Here is a 21,956-nt window from a genome sequence, read left to right as displayed (position 1 = left end):
GATTTCAGATGCATCCAACCTCAGTTGGGGAACACAGCTCAGTACTCTGCAGAGTCAGGGGTTATGGTCTCAAGAAGAGTTTGTGTTACATATAAACGCCAGGGAAGCTCAGAGCCATTTGTCTGACTTGTGGTATCTTCCTTCCCCAACTGTCTAGTCACATGGTGCAGGTGTTAACGAACAACAGCCTTTGGTTCTATGTCAACAGACAGGGGGAGCCTTGTTCCTTGCCTTGGTGCCCTCTGTCTGTGGGACTTCTGCATTCACTATGCAATCCATCTGGAAGTCTCGTACTTCCCCAGGCAGATCATCTCAACAGGTCCTTCTCTCGCCGCAGGCGGTCCCACCACTTGGAGGTTGTCAGAATGCTCTTCCAGAAGTGGGGAGCTCCTGAGTGGACCTGTTCGCCACCAGACAGAACAGAAAGTGTCATCAATTCTGTTCTCTGCAAGGCCTCAGCAGAGGCTCATTTTCCAATGCCTTTCTCCTGTGGTGGTCAGGAGACCTGATGTACACCTTCCCACCAATTCCATTCATCAACAAAGTTCTCTTAAAAAATCAAGAGACACAAAGCACAGGTCATTCTGATCGCCCTGGCCTGGCTTCGCCTGTACTGGTTCAGCATGCTCCTGGATATGGCTGTAGCAGCCCCATGGCCTCTGCCCAGGCATGTAGGGTGTTGCCACGCATACTTCTGTGCTGCTGATGGTGGGCATTGCCTTCATAGCTGAGCACCCGGCCAACAGCTGCTGCTCTCCAGTTGCCTAGCTCTGGAGGCAGCGTAGAAGAAAGGGTCACAATACCAACACCCCCCAGCAACTCCCTTTGGGTCAGGACCCCCAATTTGAGAAATGCTGGTTTCCCCCCTGAAATCTGTATAGTATATGGTAAAAGCACACAAAAGACGAAATTTCACCAGGGGAGACCAGATTTCATGGTCCATGATGCGCTTTTCATGGCCGTGAATTTGGTAGGGCCCTAAACATGAGCAATCACTCGAAGGAAAAATGGTTACTAACCTTTCGTAACTCTTGTTCTTTGAAATGTGTTGCTCATGTCCATTCCATGACCTGCTCTCCTTCCCCTCAGACAGAGTTCCAGCAAGAAGGAACTGAGGGAAAGGGGAGCCTACGTCACCCCTTATACCAGTGCATACATGTGCTACTCCAGAGGACACCAGAGCCAGTCCCTTATTGATGCCACTGAGGGGAAAACTTCCCGCACCGGTGCATGTGGCGAGCACACATATCTACAATGGAATGGACATGAGCAACGCGACTCGAAGAACAACAGTTACAAAAAGTAACCATCTTTTGTAGCTGTGATGTCATATACATTCAATGTAGGTGGACTTAATCCTTGCTATTTCCTTACAAAGAAGGAAACTAAATATTATTTTCTTTTTATAGACAGAGACTCTGAGACAAACAGAAGTTACTGTCAGTGGCCCAAGGGCAGCAAGTCAGAAGCAGTGAGAATAGGGCTTAGAAGACTCAGGACATTTTGACTCCATATTCCACCACCCCATCCTGCATTTCCTTTTTTAAATCCACATATCAAATACTTTTGAAATTTCAAGAGGGTACATGCAACGTTTTCCCAGCTAAGCACAAAATCTCCTCTCTTTCCCATTGTTTTCATCCAGAGGACAAAGGCAATTAGATGATGTAACTCGACATCTCAATAGAGAGACACTCTCATGAGCACCCTCTGCTGTTCACAATCACATAACATCCTTATGGCAACTACAGTGTTTGCTTAGACAGTGATGTTAGTAAAATAGGTTTGTATTTGTAACTGTCTTTAATTCAGTATGCATTTTGTCCTTTATGAAGAAAACAGACACTCACTCTCCTTTTGGTCTTCATTTCATTACATGCATACCTGTCCATTCTCATCCTTTCTCTTTCCTGCTGCTTCTCTGCGTATGCTTCTGTGCTCTCTTTTTCATCTCACCTTGCACATGCTGCCTGCTCCTCCTCTCCACTTGCACACATCTCTCTGTACTTGGCTCCCTTCTTTTGTCTGCATCTTTCCGTGCTACCTTGGACTTGGTACCCTTCTGTACTCTATGGTTCTTTCGTGCTGGAGACTAGCAGTACCCCTGGCCCTACCCACTGGTGGTTGCAATCACTGAAGGTTCCATCTCCTCTCAGTTGTGACAGTAATCCCTAGCAGAGGCAGCAAGTCTGACTGCTTAATTCCAGCTGCTTCTGTAGGCTTTTTCTTGGTCATGGAAGAACCTGAGGGCCGTAGAAGCAGGTGGAAACAAGGAGGGGAGCCAGTTCCATAAGACCAGCAAGTGCTCTGTGGACCAGAGTTTGGAAACCGTTCATATTAATGGACAAATTCCTCACTTGATTGCACTTAGCCTCTGAAATGAAAAATTTTTAATATTGTATATGACTACAAGATAATCTTAATACACAAGCCTGATATTTGCAAACAAAAGTAGTAATAATGAAGATCCTCTAACTCAAACTGCCAGGCACGTTTTTTTCTTTAAAACTTTGTAAAGGAGGAGGGTTAAAACCCCCTCTTTTTGGCTAAGACTTTGTGATAAAGTGAATAATTCTCACTGCAGTTTGAAACCCCACAAAACAGGTTTATAATGGAAGTGCTGACCCAGCCTTAACTTTGGCATTACCAATGAGATGCTGAATGTCAAATCACTGAGCACATTGCCGAGAGCACAAGCACAGGCAACTGCTGGTGACAAGGGGGGTTAAAGATTGTAAAAGGGAGCATTTGAGATTAATGAAAAACCAGCATAGAGGTTGTTACCAGCGAAGTGAATAAAATAATAGCTAGTGTCTCAATTTATTTGGTTGGCAGCAACCCAACTATATTACCAATTCATTTTTTAAAATAAAAATAGCTTTGTGGAAGTCGTAATTGTTTTAATGGACAGAAGAGCATTCATTTCCAAGAAGATCCAACTGATTGCACCTGTAAAAAGAATGAAATGAAAGAGAGAGAGATGGAGATTGCTGCTATTACAATGACTAAGAGTGCTGTTTTGTATTCATTTCACTACTAGTAACCCCAACCTTCCATTGAGATGCAGGAGGGACAGTCTGTCCCATCACGTGCAAAGGAAATACATTTCTACAACATATTTTACCACTACCCATCTGAACTTATCCAAACCTAGGGCTAAATCCTCCTCTCAGAACCACCTCATGGTTTTCGGATAAGTAGCTGAAATAAAGGATTATGTTGGCTGAAATGTGGAAATGTTGATATGGAATCATGTTAATGCTTCCAAATCCCGAAGCATGTGGTATGCTCTCACTACCAGACTTCATCATTGGAGCAAATAGGTTTCCAAAGAATGGAGGTAGTTTTGCCAAAGTATTGAGATTATAGCCCAATATACTGTTAATTCAGATTCTACTGGTCTGAGTGAAGGCCAGTGTATCTGAAAGGTTATCCCTGCCTTCTGGTTGTGTGCTTTCTCTGATATGGAGCCACTCTGAACTGGAAGATGGGTGGGCAGATGCACGCGACCTAACAAATATTCCTTAAAGTAAAAGTTCAAATGCAGATATTACCATTCAAGAGTGTTACATGGATTTGGGACATTCCACGTTATTTTAATTCTATAAACCCTTAACCCACAGTTATTACAGATAGAAATTCATACTATATTCTTTTCACCCAAACAAGGTTTCTTGAATGAAAAGAGATGTACGCAACAGCATCAGTAAACAGATAAATATTTTATATATGCACTGCGTATGCTTGTATATATGCACATGTAATGTGTGTGTGTTTTGTACACGTGTGTGTAGATGTACATGCGCACCTCTTAATAGTACACCACACTATCTAGTATGCTCTGTATAGAAAATATAGAAACAAATTAATTAGCCACATTTAGGAATCTTGCAGATGTCAGTGATGAACCGAGCAGGTAGAATGTTTCTTTCAGCTCTTTAAGTCTGCCAAATTGAGCCTGAGGATTTTTGGGAGAGCCATCAAAGTGAATTCTGAAGGAGTCCTATGTGACATCACAACCCAGGATCACATATGCATCATGGCATGTTTTAATGCTTAGTCATGCAGCCTTGCAGACTGAATTTCTTCTCCACAATTCAGGAAATGGTGGTGGGGATTGAGGGGCTGTCTCTGCCTCTTGAGTAGGGGAATAGGCTATGTACCCCTTTCCTCTGCGGGCCATGTTGCCGCCTCTCTTTTCTCACACTGGATGGGGGGATTCTGGCACCAAGGTTAGGGGTAGGGTGACCAGATGTCCCAATTTTATAGGGGCAATCTTGATATTTGGGGCTTTTTCTTATATAGGCTCCTATTCCCTCACCACCACCCTCACCCTCTGTCCCAATTTTTCATACTTGCTGTCTGGTCACCCTAGTTAGGGGACAAGGGGCAGTTCTCCTTTTCTTGTGTCCTCTTTGTACTGTCTACATGTAATTGAGACTGCTCCTCCATTAATTCGTCACCTTGTAACCAGAGGCCTCACTAGCACTTCAGCAGAGGAGCCAGCTCAGCTGCAGGCAGGCAGCCAGCTAGGACTGAGCTAAAGACAGCCCTAGCATTATTGGCAGGAACCCAAGTTGGAGACCTGTAGCTGTGGACCTGAAAGGTCAGTCCTGTGCAGCTGTTGCTGGTACTGTGAATACCTGGGGAGCTTTAGGAATAGTCTTCATAACAGATATACAGGCCAGTGCTCAGTTTTCATTCTGAGAGCTGTCTTTCCGGCAAAGAGGGCAAGGAGCATATTTTCATCTGTAAACGAAAGCTAAGGTTAGCATTGACTAAAACTCTGAGGATGTGCAGGCTGTGTGGACCCTAAATACTGTCGCTGAGTATTAGTCTCTGAGTGTGTGTAGTCCAGGAAGGCTGGGGAACTTTTTATTTTGGAACCCAAAGAGTTCTACAACACCACTTGAATATAGAATTGAATAGTAATTTGTTGTATTGCCTGATTTTCACATCATATCTACCTCACCGAGGGCCTAGTGAGGCTAGTTAAATAAGGTTTATTAAGAGCTTTGAGATCTTCTGATGAAAAGCAAAGTATTATGGAGAACTCATTAAAACCTGAATGTATTTTTACCCAGTATAGGCTAGCTGGGTTCTGATTTACTGCAGATGGGAATTAGTGGGGAAAAAAGTGGTTTTCACTTCTAGTAAACCCGGCGCCTGTTATCCCTAAGAGAGAGAAGAAATCATTTAAAATTAGCAGAAAGCTGTACTAAAGCCATGTAATGTGATATTTCATGGGGGTGGGGGAGACTTACGGAAGTCTTTGTAGCCCTGCCAATTCTCTGTTTCCTCTCAGGCTGCCCTGGGCTTGGAATTCTCTGAAAGATCCACTGGCAATTATCTGATGCAACTTTAAAATCAACACTGCTTGAGCACAAGCACAATTGAAAGGAAGGAGAAAAAGCAACCTGTTTTTCCCTCTTCTTCTTTCTGCAGTGCATAAGTGTGTAAGCAAAGTGTATTTCCATTACACATTAGCCTGGCTCCAGCAGGAGTCCACAGAGTGGGTTTTTTTTCCTCCTCAGAAAAATGCTGAAAAATAATGCAACCCAATACAGAATGTGATTTATTCCCCTGCTGATAACTGAGATCATCCAGCATTCCTGAAAGGCACAGTTAATGGATGACTTAACCCTCACCCAGCAGCTGATTACAGGTCCTCAGGAGACAGCAGGCCGCTTTGTCTGTGTAGGGTTGTAGAAAATGCAGTGCTGTTTCTTTTCCTTTTAGTGTTATTGCAAGTATATTCAGCAGTGGAATGTTAAGGAACTAAAGCAGCATTGCAATTAACCTCCATAAATCTCTTCTCCTTAGAACACTAGAATGCACATAGATAGAGATGGGGCATTGAGGCGCCTTGTGCTTATCTAGAAATTGTTTTCCCTTTGTAAAAGCTCTTCATTATGTGACGTGTGGAGCAAGCTAAAATTGTCTGGCAGTTTTTCTTTTGAAACTACCGTTGGAAAAGGAATGCGACAATAAAGTCAGATGATGATGTTCTAATAGAAGTCCTGTAAAACATGACTTTGATACCTCCAAGTTGAGGGATTTGGCTGTCTTGTGGAAGTTAACACTAGGGTAGCTGGTCACTGTTTCAAATCCAGCCCCCGGTTAATAGTGATTGAAAGACAGTGCCATGACAGCATCTGGACATTCTGAAGCAACGTCAGGCTGTTGCTTACAGGTGACCATCAAAATCACCGTAAGAATTGGCACTGGCGTCAGCAGACAGTGCATGGAATCTGAACTAACTTTTCAAATCCAGAAATTGTTATTCCCATTCAAGGCATGATGCAGCATGCAGAAGTTTTCTGCGCTGCTGCCAGTGCTGTATCAGCTCTGTAGATAAAGGATTTTAGTTTTTGTTGCTGTCAGCATGGCATATTTAACAAGCACTTAATTGTTTATTTAGTAAAAGAAAAAGTTTTGTGTCAAAAGCAGTTATGCCAGCAAAATTAATTATCTGTCTTTGCAGTGAAGAAATAATTGACTCAGTATTGTAACATTTTTTATTCTCTGTTTGAAGAACTATATATTTTTTCTTTTCTGTATTTTAAAGTTGCAGAGGTATGTGTCTGTGTGTGTGTGTCTTTTGCATATTGTAGCACTTGGTCCAGGCTAAATTGAAAACTGGGATGTTTGATATGTGTTCCCAAGTTAATATTTTCTGTAGTACTGCAGTAATTCTGTAACAGTATTAATACACACTGGATCCTGCTGGCCATTCGTGCCCTCCTTCAATTGCTCCTTATATTCGAAAGCATGGCAAGCTCTTCAGCCATGTCACCAGAGGGACAAAAACACACCAGCACACCATGCTCTCAAGCTCTCCATCAACATGCAAAGGGGTACATGCTCCAGCCCTGCCTGGCGCCTCCTGCAAAGCCATTCATGGATTTGTAGGATTGAGCCAGATGTGGTAACTTGATTATACCGATGCCATCAACCAAGGTTAAGGCTAAGATTATGTCATGGAAGTCATGGATTCTGTGACTTCCAGAGACCTCTGTGACATTTTCTGCTTCAGACCCAGAGCAGGAGGGCTGGAGCTGTCAGCTGGCCGGGGTCCTGGAACTCTGAGCCACCACAGGCTTCGGTGGGGGGGGCAAAGCTGTCAGCCATTGTAGCGATGGGTGCTGGATCCCCTCCTACCCTCCCACAGCAGGGCTTGGGCTCCCATCCCTCCATCAGCCCCATTTTGTCATGGTTATTTATAGTAAAAGTCACTTACAGGTCACGGGCAATAAACAAAAATTCATGGAAACCCGTTTTGGGGGTTTTTTTTGTTTTGGGTTTTTTTTGGGGGGGGGGGGGGGATGATTTCAGGGTTTTTTATTGCCCATGACCTGTCTGCGACTTTTACTAAAAATAACCATGACAAAATCTTAACCTAAATCATTGTCGTTCAGGCTGATGCAACGGTCCTCAGTAGACTGTGCACGTTTGATGATGATGATCCTGATAAAGTTAAACTCTGTGGCAACCATGAGTGTAAATATGCATGGGTGAATCACGTGTGGGGTGTTAATTAAACAAATTTCAAATGGGGGCTGGGGGCGGGTGGAAAGGGGGAGAGGCTAGAGACCTGAATCCTCCTCTCAATGAGTGATGCTGTTTTTGGTCTTCGAAGCACTACCAGCTCAACTGCAAGTAGCTGTGATACGGAGTTCACAAAGGAGGATGAGCAGAGGTTGAAGGATTACATCCAGCAGCTGAAGAATGACAGGGCAGCAGTCAAGCTGACCATGTTGGAGCTGGAGAGCATCCATATTGATCCCCTTAGTTATGATGTCAAACCTCGTGGAGACAGCCAGAGGCTAGATCTGGAAAATGCAGTTCTGATGCAGGAACTCATGGCAATGAAGGTATTTTATAACCCACTGTCTTTGTCCCTGATTGCTTCATGGTATTAGAGAGAGGTAACTAACAGTGATGTTCCAGACCACTATGAGACCTGAACATCCCAAAGGACATTGTGACAATAGCAAAAGTGTGCACAATTTACCCCTCTCTATCAGATTATGGCATAACCTAACCCTGTCACGTGACCTGTGCTATAGCTGAAAGGTTGTAGCATACCCGCAGTCCTGTATCCTGTCCTGTCCATTAGACCTAAACTATTCAATAGGGACCCTAGTATTATGCAACACTGTAACCTCATTGCTTGCCCCCACCACATCCAATGCAATCAATATAGTGTCCTTTGTGCTTGTTTATTTTTATATTAAATTGTTGTGCTGCCCCCATATTTTCCTCTGCTGCAGGTATTTGAATTGCAGTGCATAACTGCATTGTGAAAGTTGTCAGTAAGGTGCTGGGAGACAGTGACAGTGGGGTGTTTTGTACCCAGGAGATGGGTTGAGAATTTCTCATCCCCTCTTTCCCACCCAACTTCTCAAGCCACTCTTGATAGCAACTAACTGTCCCACTGCACTCCACCTAATATCTGGTACTATATCCAAGAGCAACAAGCAGGCATATTCATTTGACATTTCTGCTAAAAGATAAGGAATGAAATAATTAAAGTTGACATTTTAATTTGTCATCAGACTTTCTGTTAGCACCCCTTGGCCATGAATGGGAACAGTTCACTCCGCAATCAAAGCTGTAGTATCAGCATGCCTGCAGACTCAGGCAGCCATCACTGCACCTCTTCATATTTTGATGCAACCTAGATAGGAGAAGACACTTACTTTTTTTTCTCTTTTAAAGAACGCTTTGATTCTGGAAGATAATCAGTTGTACAGCAACTTGACAATAATTTGTAATTGCATTATACATGGAGCCCTTGGCGTACTCACTACCCTCATTGTAAGGGCATAGCACGCCTAGTCCCCTTTCTCTCTGAAAGTGTGTTTGGTAGAATCACAGACCTGGGTGGCATCTAGCTGGGTTGGAGGTCACATTCCACAAGCCCAGGTAGTGAGAGAGGGCATTAGCAATGACCAAGTCTGTGTGCGTTAAGCAAGGATTTCAATCCATGGTTCTAAACTTATGACACAACAATCAAGAAGCCACATGCTTGCAGTAGGGAACTATGACAGCAGAGGTGCTCAAGGGAGACCAAAAGCATGAGAGAACACTGCTAATGTAATGTTTCATTACCTCACTCACAAGCTTGTGTGTGCACCACTCTGAGAAAACACTCGAAGCTTTGTGTACTGAGGCAGAACAAAGCCAACCTCCGTTTCATATTGCCTCAGGAAGGAAGAAGGGCTTGTTAAATGCTATCATCCTGAAGGCACTTAAGTGGTCACCAGTTCAGAGCAATGTCTTGACACTTTGCTGCAGCACAGAATCAGAGTGAGAGTAGAGGAGATTTTCAGTGGTGGGGTTAGTTAGGACTAAACTGTGACCTCTGAGGCCTGATCTACGTACATGGTTGTACTGATATAACTAATATATGATTTTATACCAATTTAGTTAAACTGGTACAGCATCGTGTGTGGATCTTCTTATATTGCTTTAGCCTGGGCTTGTAACCAAGTTAAATCAATATAACCAGGCTTAAACCATTGTAAGCGCATCCACAATGTTGCATCAGATTAACAAAATCATTTTAGATTAAACCGGTGCAACTTCTGTGTGTAGGCAAGTCCTAAACATACATATCAATATCCTCAATTCTGCATTTGCTTTCCTTCCTCTCCTTCCTCTGAGAATAGTTTTTGGGGGGTAGGGAGGTGAGCTTTTTAGAACATTGAGAGACAACCACTCCTATTTCCTTGTTCTTTATCCTCACACTCTGATGCTCTACTTCACAGCCACCATCTCCCTGATCTAGGAAAATTGATGGGAGGGACTCTCTTTGGAGTCCATGGGCACCACTCCTCACTCAGCAATAGGCATCGATTCACAGATTTTAAAGCCAGAAGGGACCATTATGCTCATCTAGTCTGACCTCCTGCATAACATAGGCCTAAGAATCTCATTCTGTAATTTCTATATCAAGACCATTATTTCAGTTTGAGCTATAGCGTATTTTTTTAGAAAGATATCTAGTCTTAATATAATGATTTCACGTGAGGAAGAATCCACCACATCCCTCAGCAAGTTGTTCCCGTGGTTAATTATTACCCTCATTGTTAAAAATTTGTACCTTATTACAAGTCTCAATTTGTCTAGCATCAGCTTCCAACTATTAGATCTCATTATGCTTTTTTCTGCTAGCGTAAAGAGACCAGAAATCTCTTCCCTGTGTAGTTCCTTACCAAGTCACCTCTCAACCTTTGGTGATATAAACTAAATAGATTGAGCTTTTAAAGTCTCTCATTATTAGGCCAGACCTTGAGTCATTCTTGTAACTCTCTTTTCTGATCCCTTTCTAATTTTCTAACATCCTGTTTGAAGTGTGGACACCATAGTCACACTAACACTTTATACAGAGGTAACACGACCTCCCTACTCCTCCTTGGTATTGCCTTCTTTAAGTATCTGGGAATTGTGTTCACGCTCTTAGCTTCGCCGTTGCACTGGGAGCTCCTTTTCAGGTGGTTGTCCACTCTGACTCCTAAGTCCTTTTCATTGTCACTGCTTTCCAGGATACAGTTCCCCATCCTATAAATGTGACCTACATTGTTTATTCCTAGATATATGACCTTGCATTTGGCCGTATTAAAACACATTGTTCAAATGAGACTAGATGCTCCAGGTCTGCCTGTATAACTGACCTCTGCTTGTCATCATTTACCATTCCACTAATTTTTATGTCACCTACAAATTTTAGCAATGATTTTATATTTTCTTCCGGATGATTGGTAAAGATATTGAATGGCACTAGGCCAAGAACAGATCCCTGTGGGACCCCACTAGAAATACTCCTGTTGGGTGGTGATTCCCCATTCACAGTGTTACTTTTTGCAATCTGTCAGTTAACCAGTCTGTCAGTTTTTACTCCATTTAATATTGGCTACATTAACAAAAAATTCACTATACTAAATTATCAAAATGTCATGCAGGACTAAGTCAGATTCCTTACAGAACTCTAAGTATAATTTGTCAGCAAATTACCTTCATCAACCAAACTTGTGATCTCAACAAAAAATATCAAGTTTGTCTGACAAGATCTGTTCCCATACGACTGTGTTGATTGGCATTAATTGTGCTATCACTCTTTAATTCTTTAGTGATTGCATCCCAATCAGCCTTCCCGCAATTTGTCCTGGAATTGATGTTAAGTTAACTGGCCTATGGTTAGACCACCACTGCTGAATGATACAAGGCTTTCCTATGTCAGAGCTATGTCTGCTGCCTCCTTTCCCAGTCTGAGCACTGTGTTTTTGGGCAGAGAGAATATTGCCCTTCTCCTCCCTCTACAAGAATGTTAATCTAACTAAATAAGCACTGGAATGGTTTGATATCTTCTTCACTGATCATGGACCATCATGGGAAAGTAACATTCTTTGGATTAATATGAAACCCCTTCCAGATTTTTGGGCCTCAGAATATGATTTCAGGTAAAAACTGTGGCCACGTTTCTGGAGTAAGCCATATAGAAAGGAATTGCTGTACTTTTAGATATGTTCAGATGGTGTATGAGAGCAGATCTGATTTGTGGGCATGGGGAATGGACACACTGACATTATAACATACATACATACAAAGGTTTCCTATGAGAAAGTTTCCAACAATATTGTAACCATCTGACTAGCAGGAGAATTATTTGTGGAAACAAGCTTTTAAAATTAAGCTTCCTTGTAAAGTATCAGTATCTTTCTTCTGTGTGTCAGATTCAGAGAGGAGGGAAAACTAGTGTAATGTTAACCTTTTTCAGAACCTCTCAACAGTTAGGATAAGTTACACTGACATACTGTCTTAGGTCTTCACACCTGCTTTCAGCATATCACTTGCTCCTTTATCATCACCTCTGAATTTCGTCCTGGGAGTCTGAGTTAGGGTGATCAGATGTCCCAATTTTGTAGGGACAGTCCCGATTTTGGGGTCTTTTTCTTATATAGGCTCCTATTACCCCCTACCCGTCCTGATTTTTCACACTTGTTGTCTGGTCACCCTAGTCTGAGTGCAAGATGGTATGACTAAAAAGAAATATATATTACACGAGTTCAGACTTCTCTCAGACTTCTCTCTGAGTAGGACCTCTTATGGCTCAAGGGGATAGCTTTTCAAACATTTGTGGTTATTCTTACTTATAATACATAATTATATTCAATACCAATAATATATTTACACCAGAAAATTCTCTACTGCTGCCTGTGTCTGTAAATGTTCTTTGTTTAGATAATACATTTGAATCGTATGAGCGATTCCTAAATTAAAAATTCATTGAAAATTAAATTTAAGCCCCATCTTGGCAAGCAGCGCAAACATGATTTCATTCACTGTAACACTCTCTGTCTCCCTTTTGTGTACAGTTCTGTGAAGTGGTATCTTGATGTGATTGTCTGTGTGTCTCCAACAGGAGGAGATGGCAGAGCTTAAGGCACAACTGTACCTGCTAGAGAAAGAGAAGAAAGCACTGGAGTTGAAACTCAGCACTCGAGAGGCCCAAGAACAGGCCTATCTAGTTCACATTGAGCACCTGAAGTCTGAAGTAGAAGAGCAAAAAGAACAGAAAATAAGATCCCTCAGCTCCACCAGTAGTGGCAGCAAAGACAAATTGGGCAAGGTCAGGAATTAATGCAAGTCTCCAGAATCAGAGTAAACATAACTAAAGACATTTCATCTCCCTGTCGTTACTAGTTTTAAGCATGTTAATCATCCCTGCTTTCTCCCTTCCATCCACACACACACATCTTTCTCCATCTTCCAGTTGACATGTATTATATGTCAGGTTAAGATTTCGTCATGGTTACTTTTAGTAAACTTCACAGATGGGTCACAGGCAATAAACAAAAATTCAGAGATGCTCGTGACCCATCCGTGACTTATTAAAAATAACTGTGACAAAATCAGGGGTTAGGGGGCATGGATCCAGCACCCACTGCTGCTGCAGCTCCCGGGTCCCCCAGGTGCCTGTGGTGGCTCGGAGATCCAGGGTCCCCACCACCTGTGGTGGCTGTGAGCGCCAGAGTCCCCACCGCTGCCCACGGTGACTTGGAGCTATGGAAGCTGCCCATGACCAGAGCTCTGAGGTCCCCCCACCACCAGCAGCTGAGAGCTCCTGGGCGCCAGCAAGCTGCCAGCTCCAACCCTACCGCACCTGGGTTGAAGCGGAAAATGCCATGGAGGTCTATGGAAGTCACAGATTCTGTGACCTCTGTGACATAATCTAATCCTTAATTATATGGCACCTTCCATCCTGGGATCTCAGACACTGCAAAGTTAAGCCCATGTCCCCTGAGCAAAATGTAGTTATAAATTCTGAGAAGATGACAATCATTCGGCACTAGCATACTAGCTACTACTGCCAACTTTATTGTCATCCGATTGTTGTATCGCCTTGAAAGTCAATAGTGATGGGGTCTGCGCATCCAGAAATAAACTGAGATACATTAGTGCTCATTTCACTAGGAAGTGGCTGGAGATTTAATTATAAAACTCCCTCGCTATGCAGGTAGGTACCAATGGTTGGGGGGGAAATAATTTCCCCTTAAATTAACACAATCTGTGTAAGTTTATAATTTTTCTATGGAAATAGGGACACCCTAGATAAGGTGACCAGACAGCAAGTGTGAAAAATCGAGACAAGGAATAGGAAGTAATAGGAATCTATATAAGAGAGAGACCCCAAAATCAGGACTGTCCCTATAAAAGCAGGACATCTGGTCACCCTAACCCTAGAAATTCTATAATCCCATGCCTACGCTGCTGTATCCCTTTGTTCCTCTGTCCCTGCAAAGCCTCAGCAGCAAAAAAAAATTGCATAAGTGTCCCTCTGTATTTTTCACTACACATCATTTGAATTTCTGCTTGCCCACTGTGCTTTTTCCCTTCAAACTCGGTGTCAAAAGTGAAATAAGACACCAGAGAATGTATGCTTTATAGCAGAGTTCTGCAAATTATTTATTATTGTGGGATGGTTTGCAAAATATTGGGTGAGTCTGTGGAATATAATGCATTGACCCATCTCTTGGTGCAGTGATGTTTTTACCTCTTGTGTTGTTTATACTGATTTAATTTTAGGTCAGTTTTAAAAGCAGTTGTAAGTTTAAAAGTGCTCATAGTCGTCGTCCCGTCCCCCCCCCCCCCTTAAGGTGATGAGTAACTCTTAGTAAGGAAATCTTGCTCATTTCTCAGGAATGCACAGATGGGACCACAACACCATTAACCCTAGCTGAGCTGAGACCATACAACGACAGTGAACTGGCTGCAGAACTGACAAATGCACTCAGACGGTAAGCACCCTCTTCCACTTCCAGGAGACATTACTTATTCCACAGTCCTAGGGTAAGATTTCATTCTGGGTTGTATCTTTTAATCTGGCATGTTTTGTAGGGATCGTCAGAGGTTTGCCCATGAGGAGGAACCAGGACTAAAGTTTTCTAACAGTTTGTTTTCTGCTTGTTGTTCTTTACTTGGTTTTTTTTTTTAATTTATAAATTGCTCTGTGGTGCTCATCTCCATGGTCCCTAAACTTTTCAGAAATGTGAATGAATTTTAGCCTCACAAAACCTTTGAGAGGTAGGGAAATACTGTTATTCCCATTTTACCCATGAGGAACATGAGGCACGAACAGGTTAAGTGATTCGCTCAAGGTCACCAGGAAATCTATTGTAGTGCTGGGATTAGAATCCAGAGCTACAGCTAAGAAGGTTTGGCCCCAGGTCAGTAGTTGGATGGGAAACCACTGAAGAACCCCTTGGTGCTGCAAGAAGTTTTGTTGATTCAAAAGCAGCATTCACTGTGAGTGAGTACCAAACTAGTGCCATGGCATGGTGATACGGTCGCTGTTTTGGCTTTCAGATGAGATACAAAATGGATGTCTTGAAAACTTTTTTCGTTAATAGCTAAACTTTTAAGCTGAAGTCCATATACAGTTGCACACCTACTACATATTCCCATATGTAATGCCTGCAATTGTGCACTGTATGTAGTGACTTAAAGTGAAAAGTTATTTAGGTGCCTAAATGTCATTTATATGCACGTTCTGCCAGCCTCCAATTTTTTTTGCAAGAGACCAGCTGCCCAGTTCCTGCTATGATAATTGCATTCTACCTACCTAAAATTACAGTAACCGTTTCAGTTTGAAAAATATATTCATCTGCATTTCTGGCCTAAAAGCTATATATAGTGTTGGTGTGGCCTATCGGGCAGTTGCTGTGTTTCACTCCAGAGGCAACTTCATTTCAGTCTTTAAGTATGTAATGTACACAGAGAGATCCCTGAGGATGAAAGGCATTATATAAATTTAAGGTCATTACTACTGTAAAATCAATACAAGCTAATATTATTTGCTTCCTAGTCTCAAAGTTGCAGTTGCTGAATATTTAGCTTGGCTGGTGCAGTAAACAAAAAATGTGAGGTTAAAAAATAGGAATTTGTTTGTGAGGGTGTGTTCCGTTGGGTAAAACCTGGCTCAGTAAGTGAGTTGAATAATAATTCTCCAAGAGCCTTTTACTCAGCCCAATGAAGAACTGTCCTGGCACTGAGAGTTGGGTCAGCATTGTATGTCTTCTTTCCAGCTGTAGCTTTTGAATTTTATTGCCTTTTGCTCCCAGGTTTCAAGATGGGACCACTGGCCTTAACTAGCAGAGATTGAGTAGGGTCACCAAGTGTGGTTTGCTGACTAAACACAGAAAAACTTCAGTTTATCAACTGTGCCATAAGTCAGTTAGCATGGATTTCCAGTTAAGGGCCTAGCAAACAGATAGTGAGTGCAGCCAGTTGGGTAGGAGGGGATAGAAAAAATAATCAGATTAAACTGCTCATAAAGTTAGGAGCTTACACTCTTTGTATAATGGAAATCGGACTGAGTTAGTTACAGCCATGTTACGTGTGATTGTTGCTGCCAGCTGGGCTCCAACACGATTTCCATGATCAGTGGGGACAGGAATTTGTTCGGAGAACTGTGCCAGCCGAATCAGGCAATAGGCTAATCACCTTATGTAGTCTGGTGATTTTTAAGAGAGTTCTCAGAGAAAAAGTCTTATCCCCAGAGCCAAGGGAAACTATGCTAAACCTGATTGGCAACAGCTGTGTTTAAAAAAAATCTATATCATTGTACTTGGTTTTGATCTCAGCGTAGATGGGGCCTTAAAGATCTAAATAAGGTTTATGTAACTCTGAATCCACAAAAGGACCTTTTCGTCATTAATGCAACTATAATGATGTTTGTGTGTGCACAACAACACTAACAGCCACTATGAGCTGAGTTTTGACATGGGGGCGGGGGGTAGAGTTGGTGGGGACGAGATTGATGCCCTGAGAGCTGGTGTGCTGATTTCTCTGTCCTGCTCCCACTTGCATCTCAGGAGGATGTATTATCAGTGCCTCCTGTACTCCCTGAGAAATTTGTGAAGACACCACTCCCTGAATAAGTGATTGCTTATCCTCTTGCTGTTTCCAGACAGGGTTGACCCTTGAATTAGCTTCTGAAGTCCACGCAGCTGATCCAGGGCTCCCTAAGATGTCAGTGTAGTGCTCATAGATGAATAAGCACCATGCATCAGAATGTCACCACTCATACAATAAAAAGATGTGCTCTGCTCTTAGGTTCGCCAAGATAACCCTCCAAATGTAAGCTGCAAGTGAAATGAAGAAGTGTTCTCTTCCTGAGTCTGCGAACAACCTTGGAGGAAAAAGCTCTTGGAAGTTATCTCTGGAACCTAATAGTGACATTGCTAAGTGCTACTCATTAGCAGAAACATCCAGCCATTGTGCTTATCATCCATGGTTGTTGGACACAATGGTGAATACTGAGGCACTGAGATAGCTGGTGCCTAAGAGGGGAAAAGAAGGTCACATCCCCCCAAAAGCAGTCACCTCCAAACCTGCCCACAAGTGAGAGGGAAAGAGGAGGTGCATTTCTTCCCTCTGGCCAAAAGCCTCAAACACCTTCAGAGTGTTATAGGTCCAAACCGCCTCCCACACCTTCCTGGTTGCCAAAAGCACCAACTGTTTCCTATTGGCTGTCAAAGCCTATAGCTTCCCCCCAAATGATCTTTCTTATGCAGTTGCTGCAGAGAATATGGGGACCTTCTCTGTTGAAATAATGCTAATTATATTTTAAAATAGTGTATTGCTGTGAAAAAGCATAGGAAGATTGTCTTGTGCAGGAAAAAAATAGACATTGACATAATGATTTGGAAGCATTTATTTTTTCATGGCCTGTAGATAGTTTTGCAGCAACATCACTACCAAATGTATTCAGTGCTGCAGTGATTGCTTAACCTCTTGCTGTGTCCAGACAGTGTTGACCCTTGAATTAGCTTCTGAAGGCCTAGGAGTTCCCTAAAATGTCAGTGTAGTGCTCATGAATTATTTTGGGAGATCCAACAAAAGGATCATATTCTTACCTTGTTGGTTTGGTGCATATTTATATTTGTACCCATAGGTGCCGACTTCCACTGTTCCTGGTGGGTGCTCAGCCTCGCCCCGCCCCCATTCCACCCCCTTCCTCCAAGTCCCTGCCCCTGCCCCACCTCCTCCCCTGAGCGTGCCGCATCCCCACTCTTCCCCGTCCCTCCTGGAAAGTCCTAAGCACCACTAAACAGCTGTTTGGTGGCAGGAAGCGCTGGGAGGTAGGCGGAAGAGCAGGGACGTGGTGCATGGGGTGGGGAGGAGGGGAGCTTGGCTGCCAATGGGTGCAGAGCACCCACTAACTTTACCCTGTGGGTGCTCCAGCCCCAGAACACCCACAGAGTCGGCACCTATGTTTGTACCAGTTTTACAGGTTCCCTTGTCACAGTTGCTTTGGAACCAACTTGACAGTTTCTCCTGACTGTGTACACTGTGAAACTCCATCTAATGTGCTTTCACTGTAGACCTCTTACCTCTTCTCTTCTATAAACAAGCCACACGCAAAGTAGTAGTTATCTGCAAGTTGCATGCTATAAAGTCACATTTGGGCTACCAGGTTTCCACTATTATAGACTGAGGTGGGCAGGTAGGCTGGCTATCTTGCTTTGTTTGTTCATGCCAAGTTCTGGCTGAATGTAAATCTGCTCCATTCCCCAAAATATATATTTAGCACTGCTTTGTTTCTCTTTTTATGGTCTAATAGAATGTTTTGACGGGTGTCCAAAGTGAAGACATTTGACAGTCTCAAGACAATGAATAATGGTGCCGCACAGATTGTTGGCAGGAAATATCTTGTGTTCAGGATGGAGTGAAAAAATATTCCCAGCAGCCTGATGGCATCACATTATGTTGTGTCATGCCAGAAACCAGGGCTGTAAGAGGATTTGTTGGAATTCCCAACTGCCAGGAATGGCGGAGACTCAGCATGGCAGTGGATGCTGACACAGTCTCTGAGGGGACCCATAAGTAGTACATTCCTTGCTGCTGTGCTCTCCTCTCCAGCTGCGGGAGGGAGGACCGTAGCTTTGTCCATTTCACGTCATACTTAATAAATGTATTATCAGGCCATGAATGCTTATGGCAGCTATTCTCCAGGGAGGAGGAAATGAGAAAAATGTCCTGTAAGGAATGAACTTGCCTACAGGGAGATTGATATGATGTACCTGGGTCTTATTTAGTCTCTGATTCCTAAAACTTCTGTGAAAAATGGTTGAGAAACTCTGCCTCCCCTTAGGCCAATATGGCAATATTCTGATGTGTTAGGTCCTCTCACGTTCTTTAACCATCCACAACAAAACTAAAGTTATAATAGCTTTGGTGTCTGTATGGATTTTTTGTAGTTCTTTATATTTATTAAAATGCTTGGCCAGGAGGACTGATGGCTTCAAGGATTGGTAATGGGATACAAAGCCCTTCACCAGTCACCAGTTCAAATCCAGACCAGGTCAATATTGGCCAAAAGTCATTACATCTGATGGCTGTTCAGGGCCTGTGTGAAATGAGTCAGTGATCTCAGTCCAGTGGATTGATGTCCATACCACAAAAGCCACCATTCCACTTGACACCCCTGTTGTGACAGCCTCAGCAGAGAGGCCAAAGGTCGACTGGGCATGGAGACTAGCCTAGCAGAGGAAAGTTGAGGCCGTACAGTGAAGTGGGCAGTGCCACTGCACGTGCTATGCTAGTTCTGTGCATAAAGAGGCTATGGTCTGCGGGCTGTCAAACACTGGCCCCTCCTCCAGTACTTAAATACACCAACACAAATGTTCTGCACAGAGATTACTCCTCATTGCTCAGTATTTATCATTATTCCACCTGCCTCCAGAGCAACGGACACTTCCATTAGCGTGTTGAAAAGCTGCCTCATTTCACTATAGCTTCTAGAATTTCCTAGGTGTACTCTAGTGAGAGACAGTCACATTCTTATAGACTCCCCCAAAAGATCCCTATGCTTGTTGCAGTAGCAGCGCCCTGGTATTTGGAGATCAGCAGTGTCACAGAAAGCTGTGCTGAATCATGATGGTGGCCATTTCTTCACATAATGCCAGTTACCTTTGGACCAAACTGCAAAGTTTGAATTCAATCTTCTGCGCTGCTTACAGCTGTTTGGATCTGAGGCAGGGCCGCCAGAGGATTCAGGGGACCTGGAGCAAAGCAATTTTGGGGGCCCCTTCCATTAAAAAAAGTTGCAATACTACAGAATACTATATTCTTGTGGGGGCCCCTGCAAGGCCTGGGGCAAATTGCCCCACTTGTGCCTCCTCCTCCCCCCCGGAGCCCTGATCTGAGGTTTGGGTTCAGCTCTTGATGGCAGTGATATCCAGCCATGTAGTTGGGATCCTGACTTGGATATAAGTGTCTCCAAAATTCAGGCGTGTTTTGAACACATATTGGGCCTGCTCTTGCAGACCAAAAGAGGAAAGCGAAACTACAGTGTATTGTAATGATCCAAAGGAACAGTGACAATTAAAAAGTGCCACAATGAAGTGTCCCTTTCTTCCATGCTGCAGCTCAAACCATACCTGCAGATGTCAATAAAGCTTTTATGTATTAAAAAGCAACCTGTCAATTTTTCCACAGCATTTTGTCTGCTCCTTTTTGGCAGAGTTATTTCACATTTACCTCTTTCCTTGACCTAATTATTGCGTACATTAAATGGGGTCAAGGGGCTTGGAACTTAATAGCATTTCAGAACCAAATTTTGTGACAGGCTGCAGTGAAGTCACAATGACATAGCCATCTGCAAAATTCAAGGATCCCTGCCTTTTTATGCCTCGACCATTATCCAGAGATTTGGGAAGTGCAGCACAGGGTCGTGGAAATGTCTATATCAGTGGTGGGCAACCTGTGGCCCGCGGCTTGCATGCAGCCCATCAGGGTAATCTGACTGTGCGCCGCGAGATATTTTGCTGAGGCTGACTGCCCCTCGCAGTTCCCAGTGGCCAGGAACAGCAAACCTCAGCCACTGAGAGCTGCAGTGCCTGCGGACAGTCAACGTCAGCAAAATGTCTCACGGCATGCAATCAGATTACCTTGATGGGCTGCAGGTTGCCCACCACTGGTCTATATGCTATATAGTATAATAAATTACTGCCAAGAGATAAACCCCAAGAGACAATGTGTAGTGGCATTCTGGGACAGACTCCTCAAGAACACAGGGGGAGGGGGTTAGCTATTTTGACATTTTTCACCAATAATCAGTATTCTTTGTTTTTTAAGTAAAATTAGTAGCTCTGCTCACCACAGGACAGTCGCCCAAATCACTAAGCAACTATACAACTTGACAGAATTGTCCGTCTGTACTCGGCCCAGAACTGGAAAAGCTCCAGGTCAGGACAACGCTGTGCAGGGAAGCTTGACCAGGGAGCGCCTCCATTGTGCCCCTCTAATTATAGTGAAGGGTCCCTCGCATCCATAAGCACCTCTGGTTTGATTTTAGAAGTGTCAAACCTCCACAGCTCCCTTGGATTTCTGAGAGATTTCTGAACCTCTGATCGTCAGGCCACACACAGAATAGTGCAGTTCTCCTGCCCACAACAGCAAGACAAACTTGAAAGCATTTAACATCTTTCCTCCTATTCCTTCACACAGTCAAACTGGTGGCAGGAAACAACACTGCAGGTGTCTGTGATCCAAACACACTCGTGAGTTGGACAAATGTCATATCTGAAAAAAGCGACAAGGAGTCTTGTGGCACCTTCTAGATTAACAGAAGTATTGGAGCATAAGCTTTTGTGGGTGAATACCCACTTTGTCAGACGCATGTGGTGGAAATTTCCAGAGGCAGGAATAAATATGCAGGCAAGAATCGGTCTAGAGATAAGGAGGTTAGTTCAATCAGGGAGGATGAGGCCCTCTTCTATCTGAAAAGGCTTTTTCCCCCTCTAGCTTTTTAGGGGTATTTTGTTACTGTTGCTATTAAGGAAACAAATATTTCTGTGTGGCCCTCTTCTTTTGTGTTCCATATTCCTGTCCCACCTTGAATGAAAGATGTAGTCTTGCAGTTTAATTGGTTTAGGGATGTTACATGCAGTGCTGACATTGGTTATTAGTTTAAGCTGCTAATGGAAAGAGGATTGAGCTGCAATGGTTTTAAACATATTGTCTGTGGTCACTTGAGAAGAGGGAAGTTGAGCTTCATCTGGAATGGCTGGTGGCAGAATCAGAAACTACAAGTGGGTGTCATCCTGTCTTACAGGAGTAGGACAATGCATTGCATGTCCTCATAAGCAGTCACAGTGAGTAGAGTAAGACATCCTGGGCCAAACCTGCACCAAGTATGGGGAGACCAAATTGACAGAAAACTTCAAAAAGTTTGCTCTGTCTTGTGTGGGACCAGGGTTTGGGATTTTCTGCCCAAATTGGATTCAAAGCATTTGATGTGGCTAGATGTCTGAAAGTAGAGAAAAGACGGTTACTCACCTTTGTAACTGTTGTTCTTCGAGATGTGTTGCTCATATCCATTCCAAGTAGGTGTGCGCGCGCCGCGTGCACGTTCGTCGGAAGAATTTTCCCCTAGCAACACCCGG

At 43.4% G+C, this 21,956-nt stretch overlaps 1 protein-coding gene across 5 annotated transcripts in view; it reads left to right on the top strand.

The window, feature by feature from the left end:
* MCC (MCC regulator of Wnt signaling pathway) overlaps window positions 1-21,956 on the top strand; it is a 381,812-nt gene that overhangs the window by 338,604 nt on the left and 21,252 nt on the right. For all 5 annotated transcript variants that reach the window (XM_075067156.1, XM_075067155.1, XM_075067154.1 and 2 more), the window contains 3 exons: window positions 7,640-7,874; window positions 12,428-12,634; window positions 14,206-14,303. In XM_075067156.1, coding sequence (XP_074923257.1) covers window positions 7,640-7,874; window positions 12,428-12,634; window positions 14,206-14,303 — 540 coding nt within the window. The remainder of the gene's footprint in view (window positions 1-7,639; window positions 7,875-12,427; window positions 12,635-14,205; window positions 14,304-21,956) is intronic.

Source organism: Chelonoidis abingdonii, chromosome 6, assembly GCF_003597395.2.
Source record: "Chelonoidis abingdonii isolate Lonesome George chromosome 6, CheloAbing_2.0, whole genome shotgun sequence".
Taxonomy (NCBI): domain Eukaryota; kingdom Metazoa; phylum Chordata; order Testudines; family Testudinidae; genus Chelonoidis; species Chelonoidis abingdonii.
This window is presented reverse-complemented; position numbering and strand designations above follow the sequence as displayed.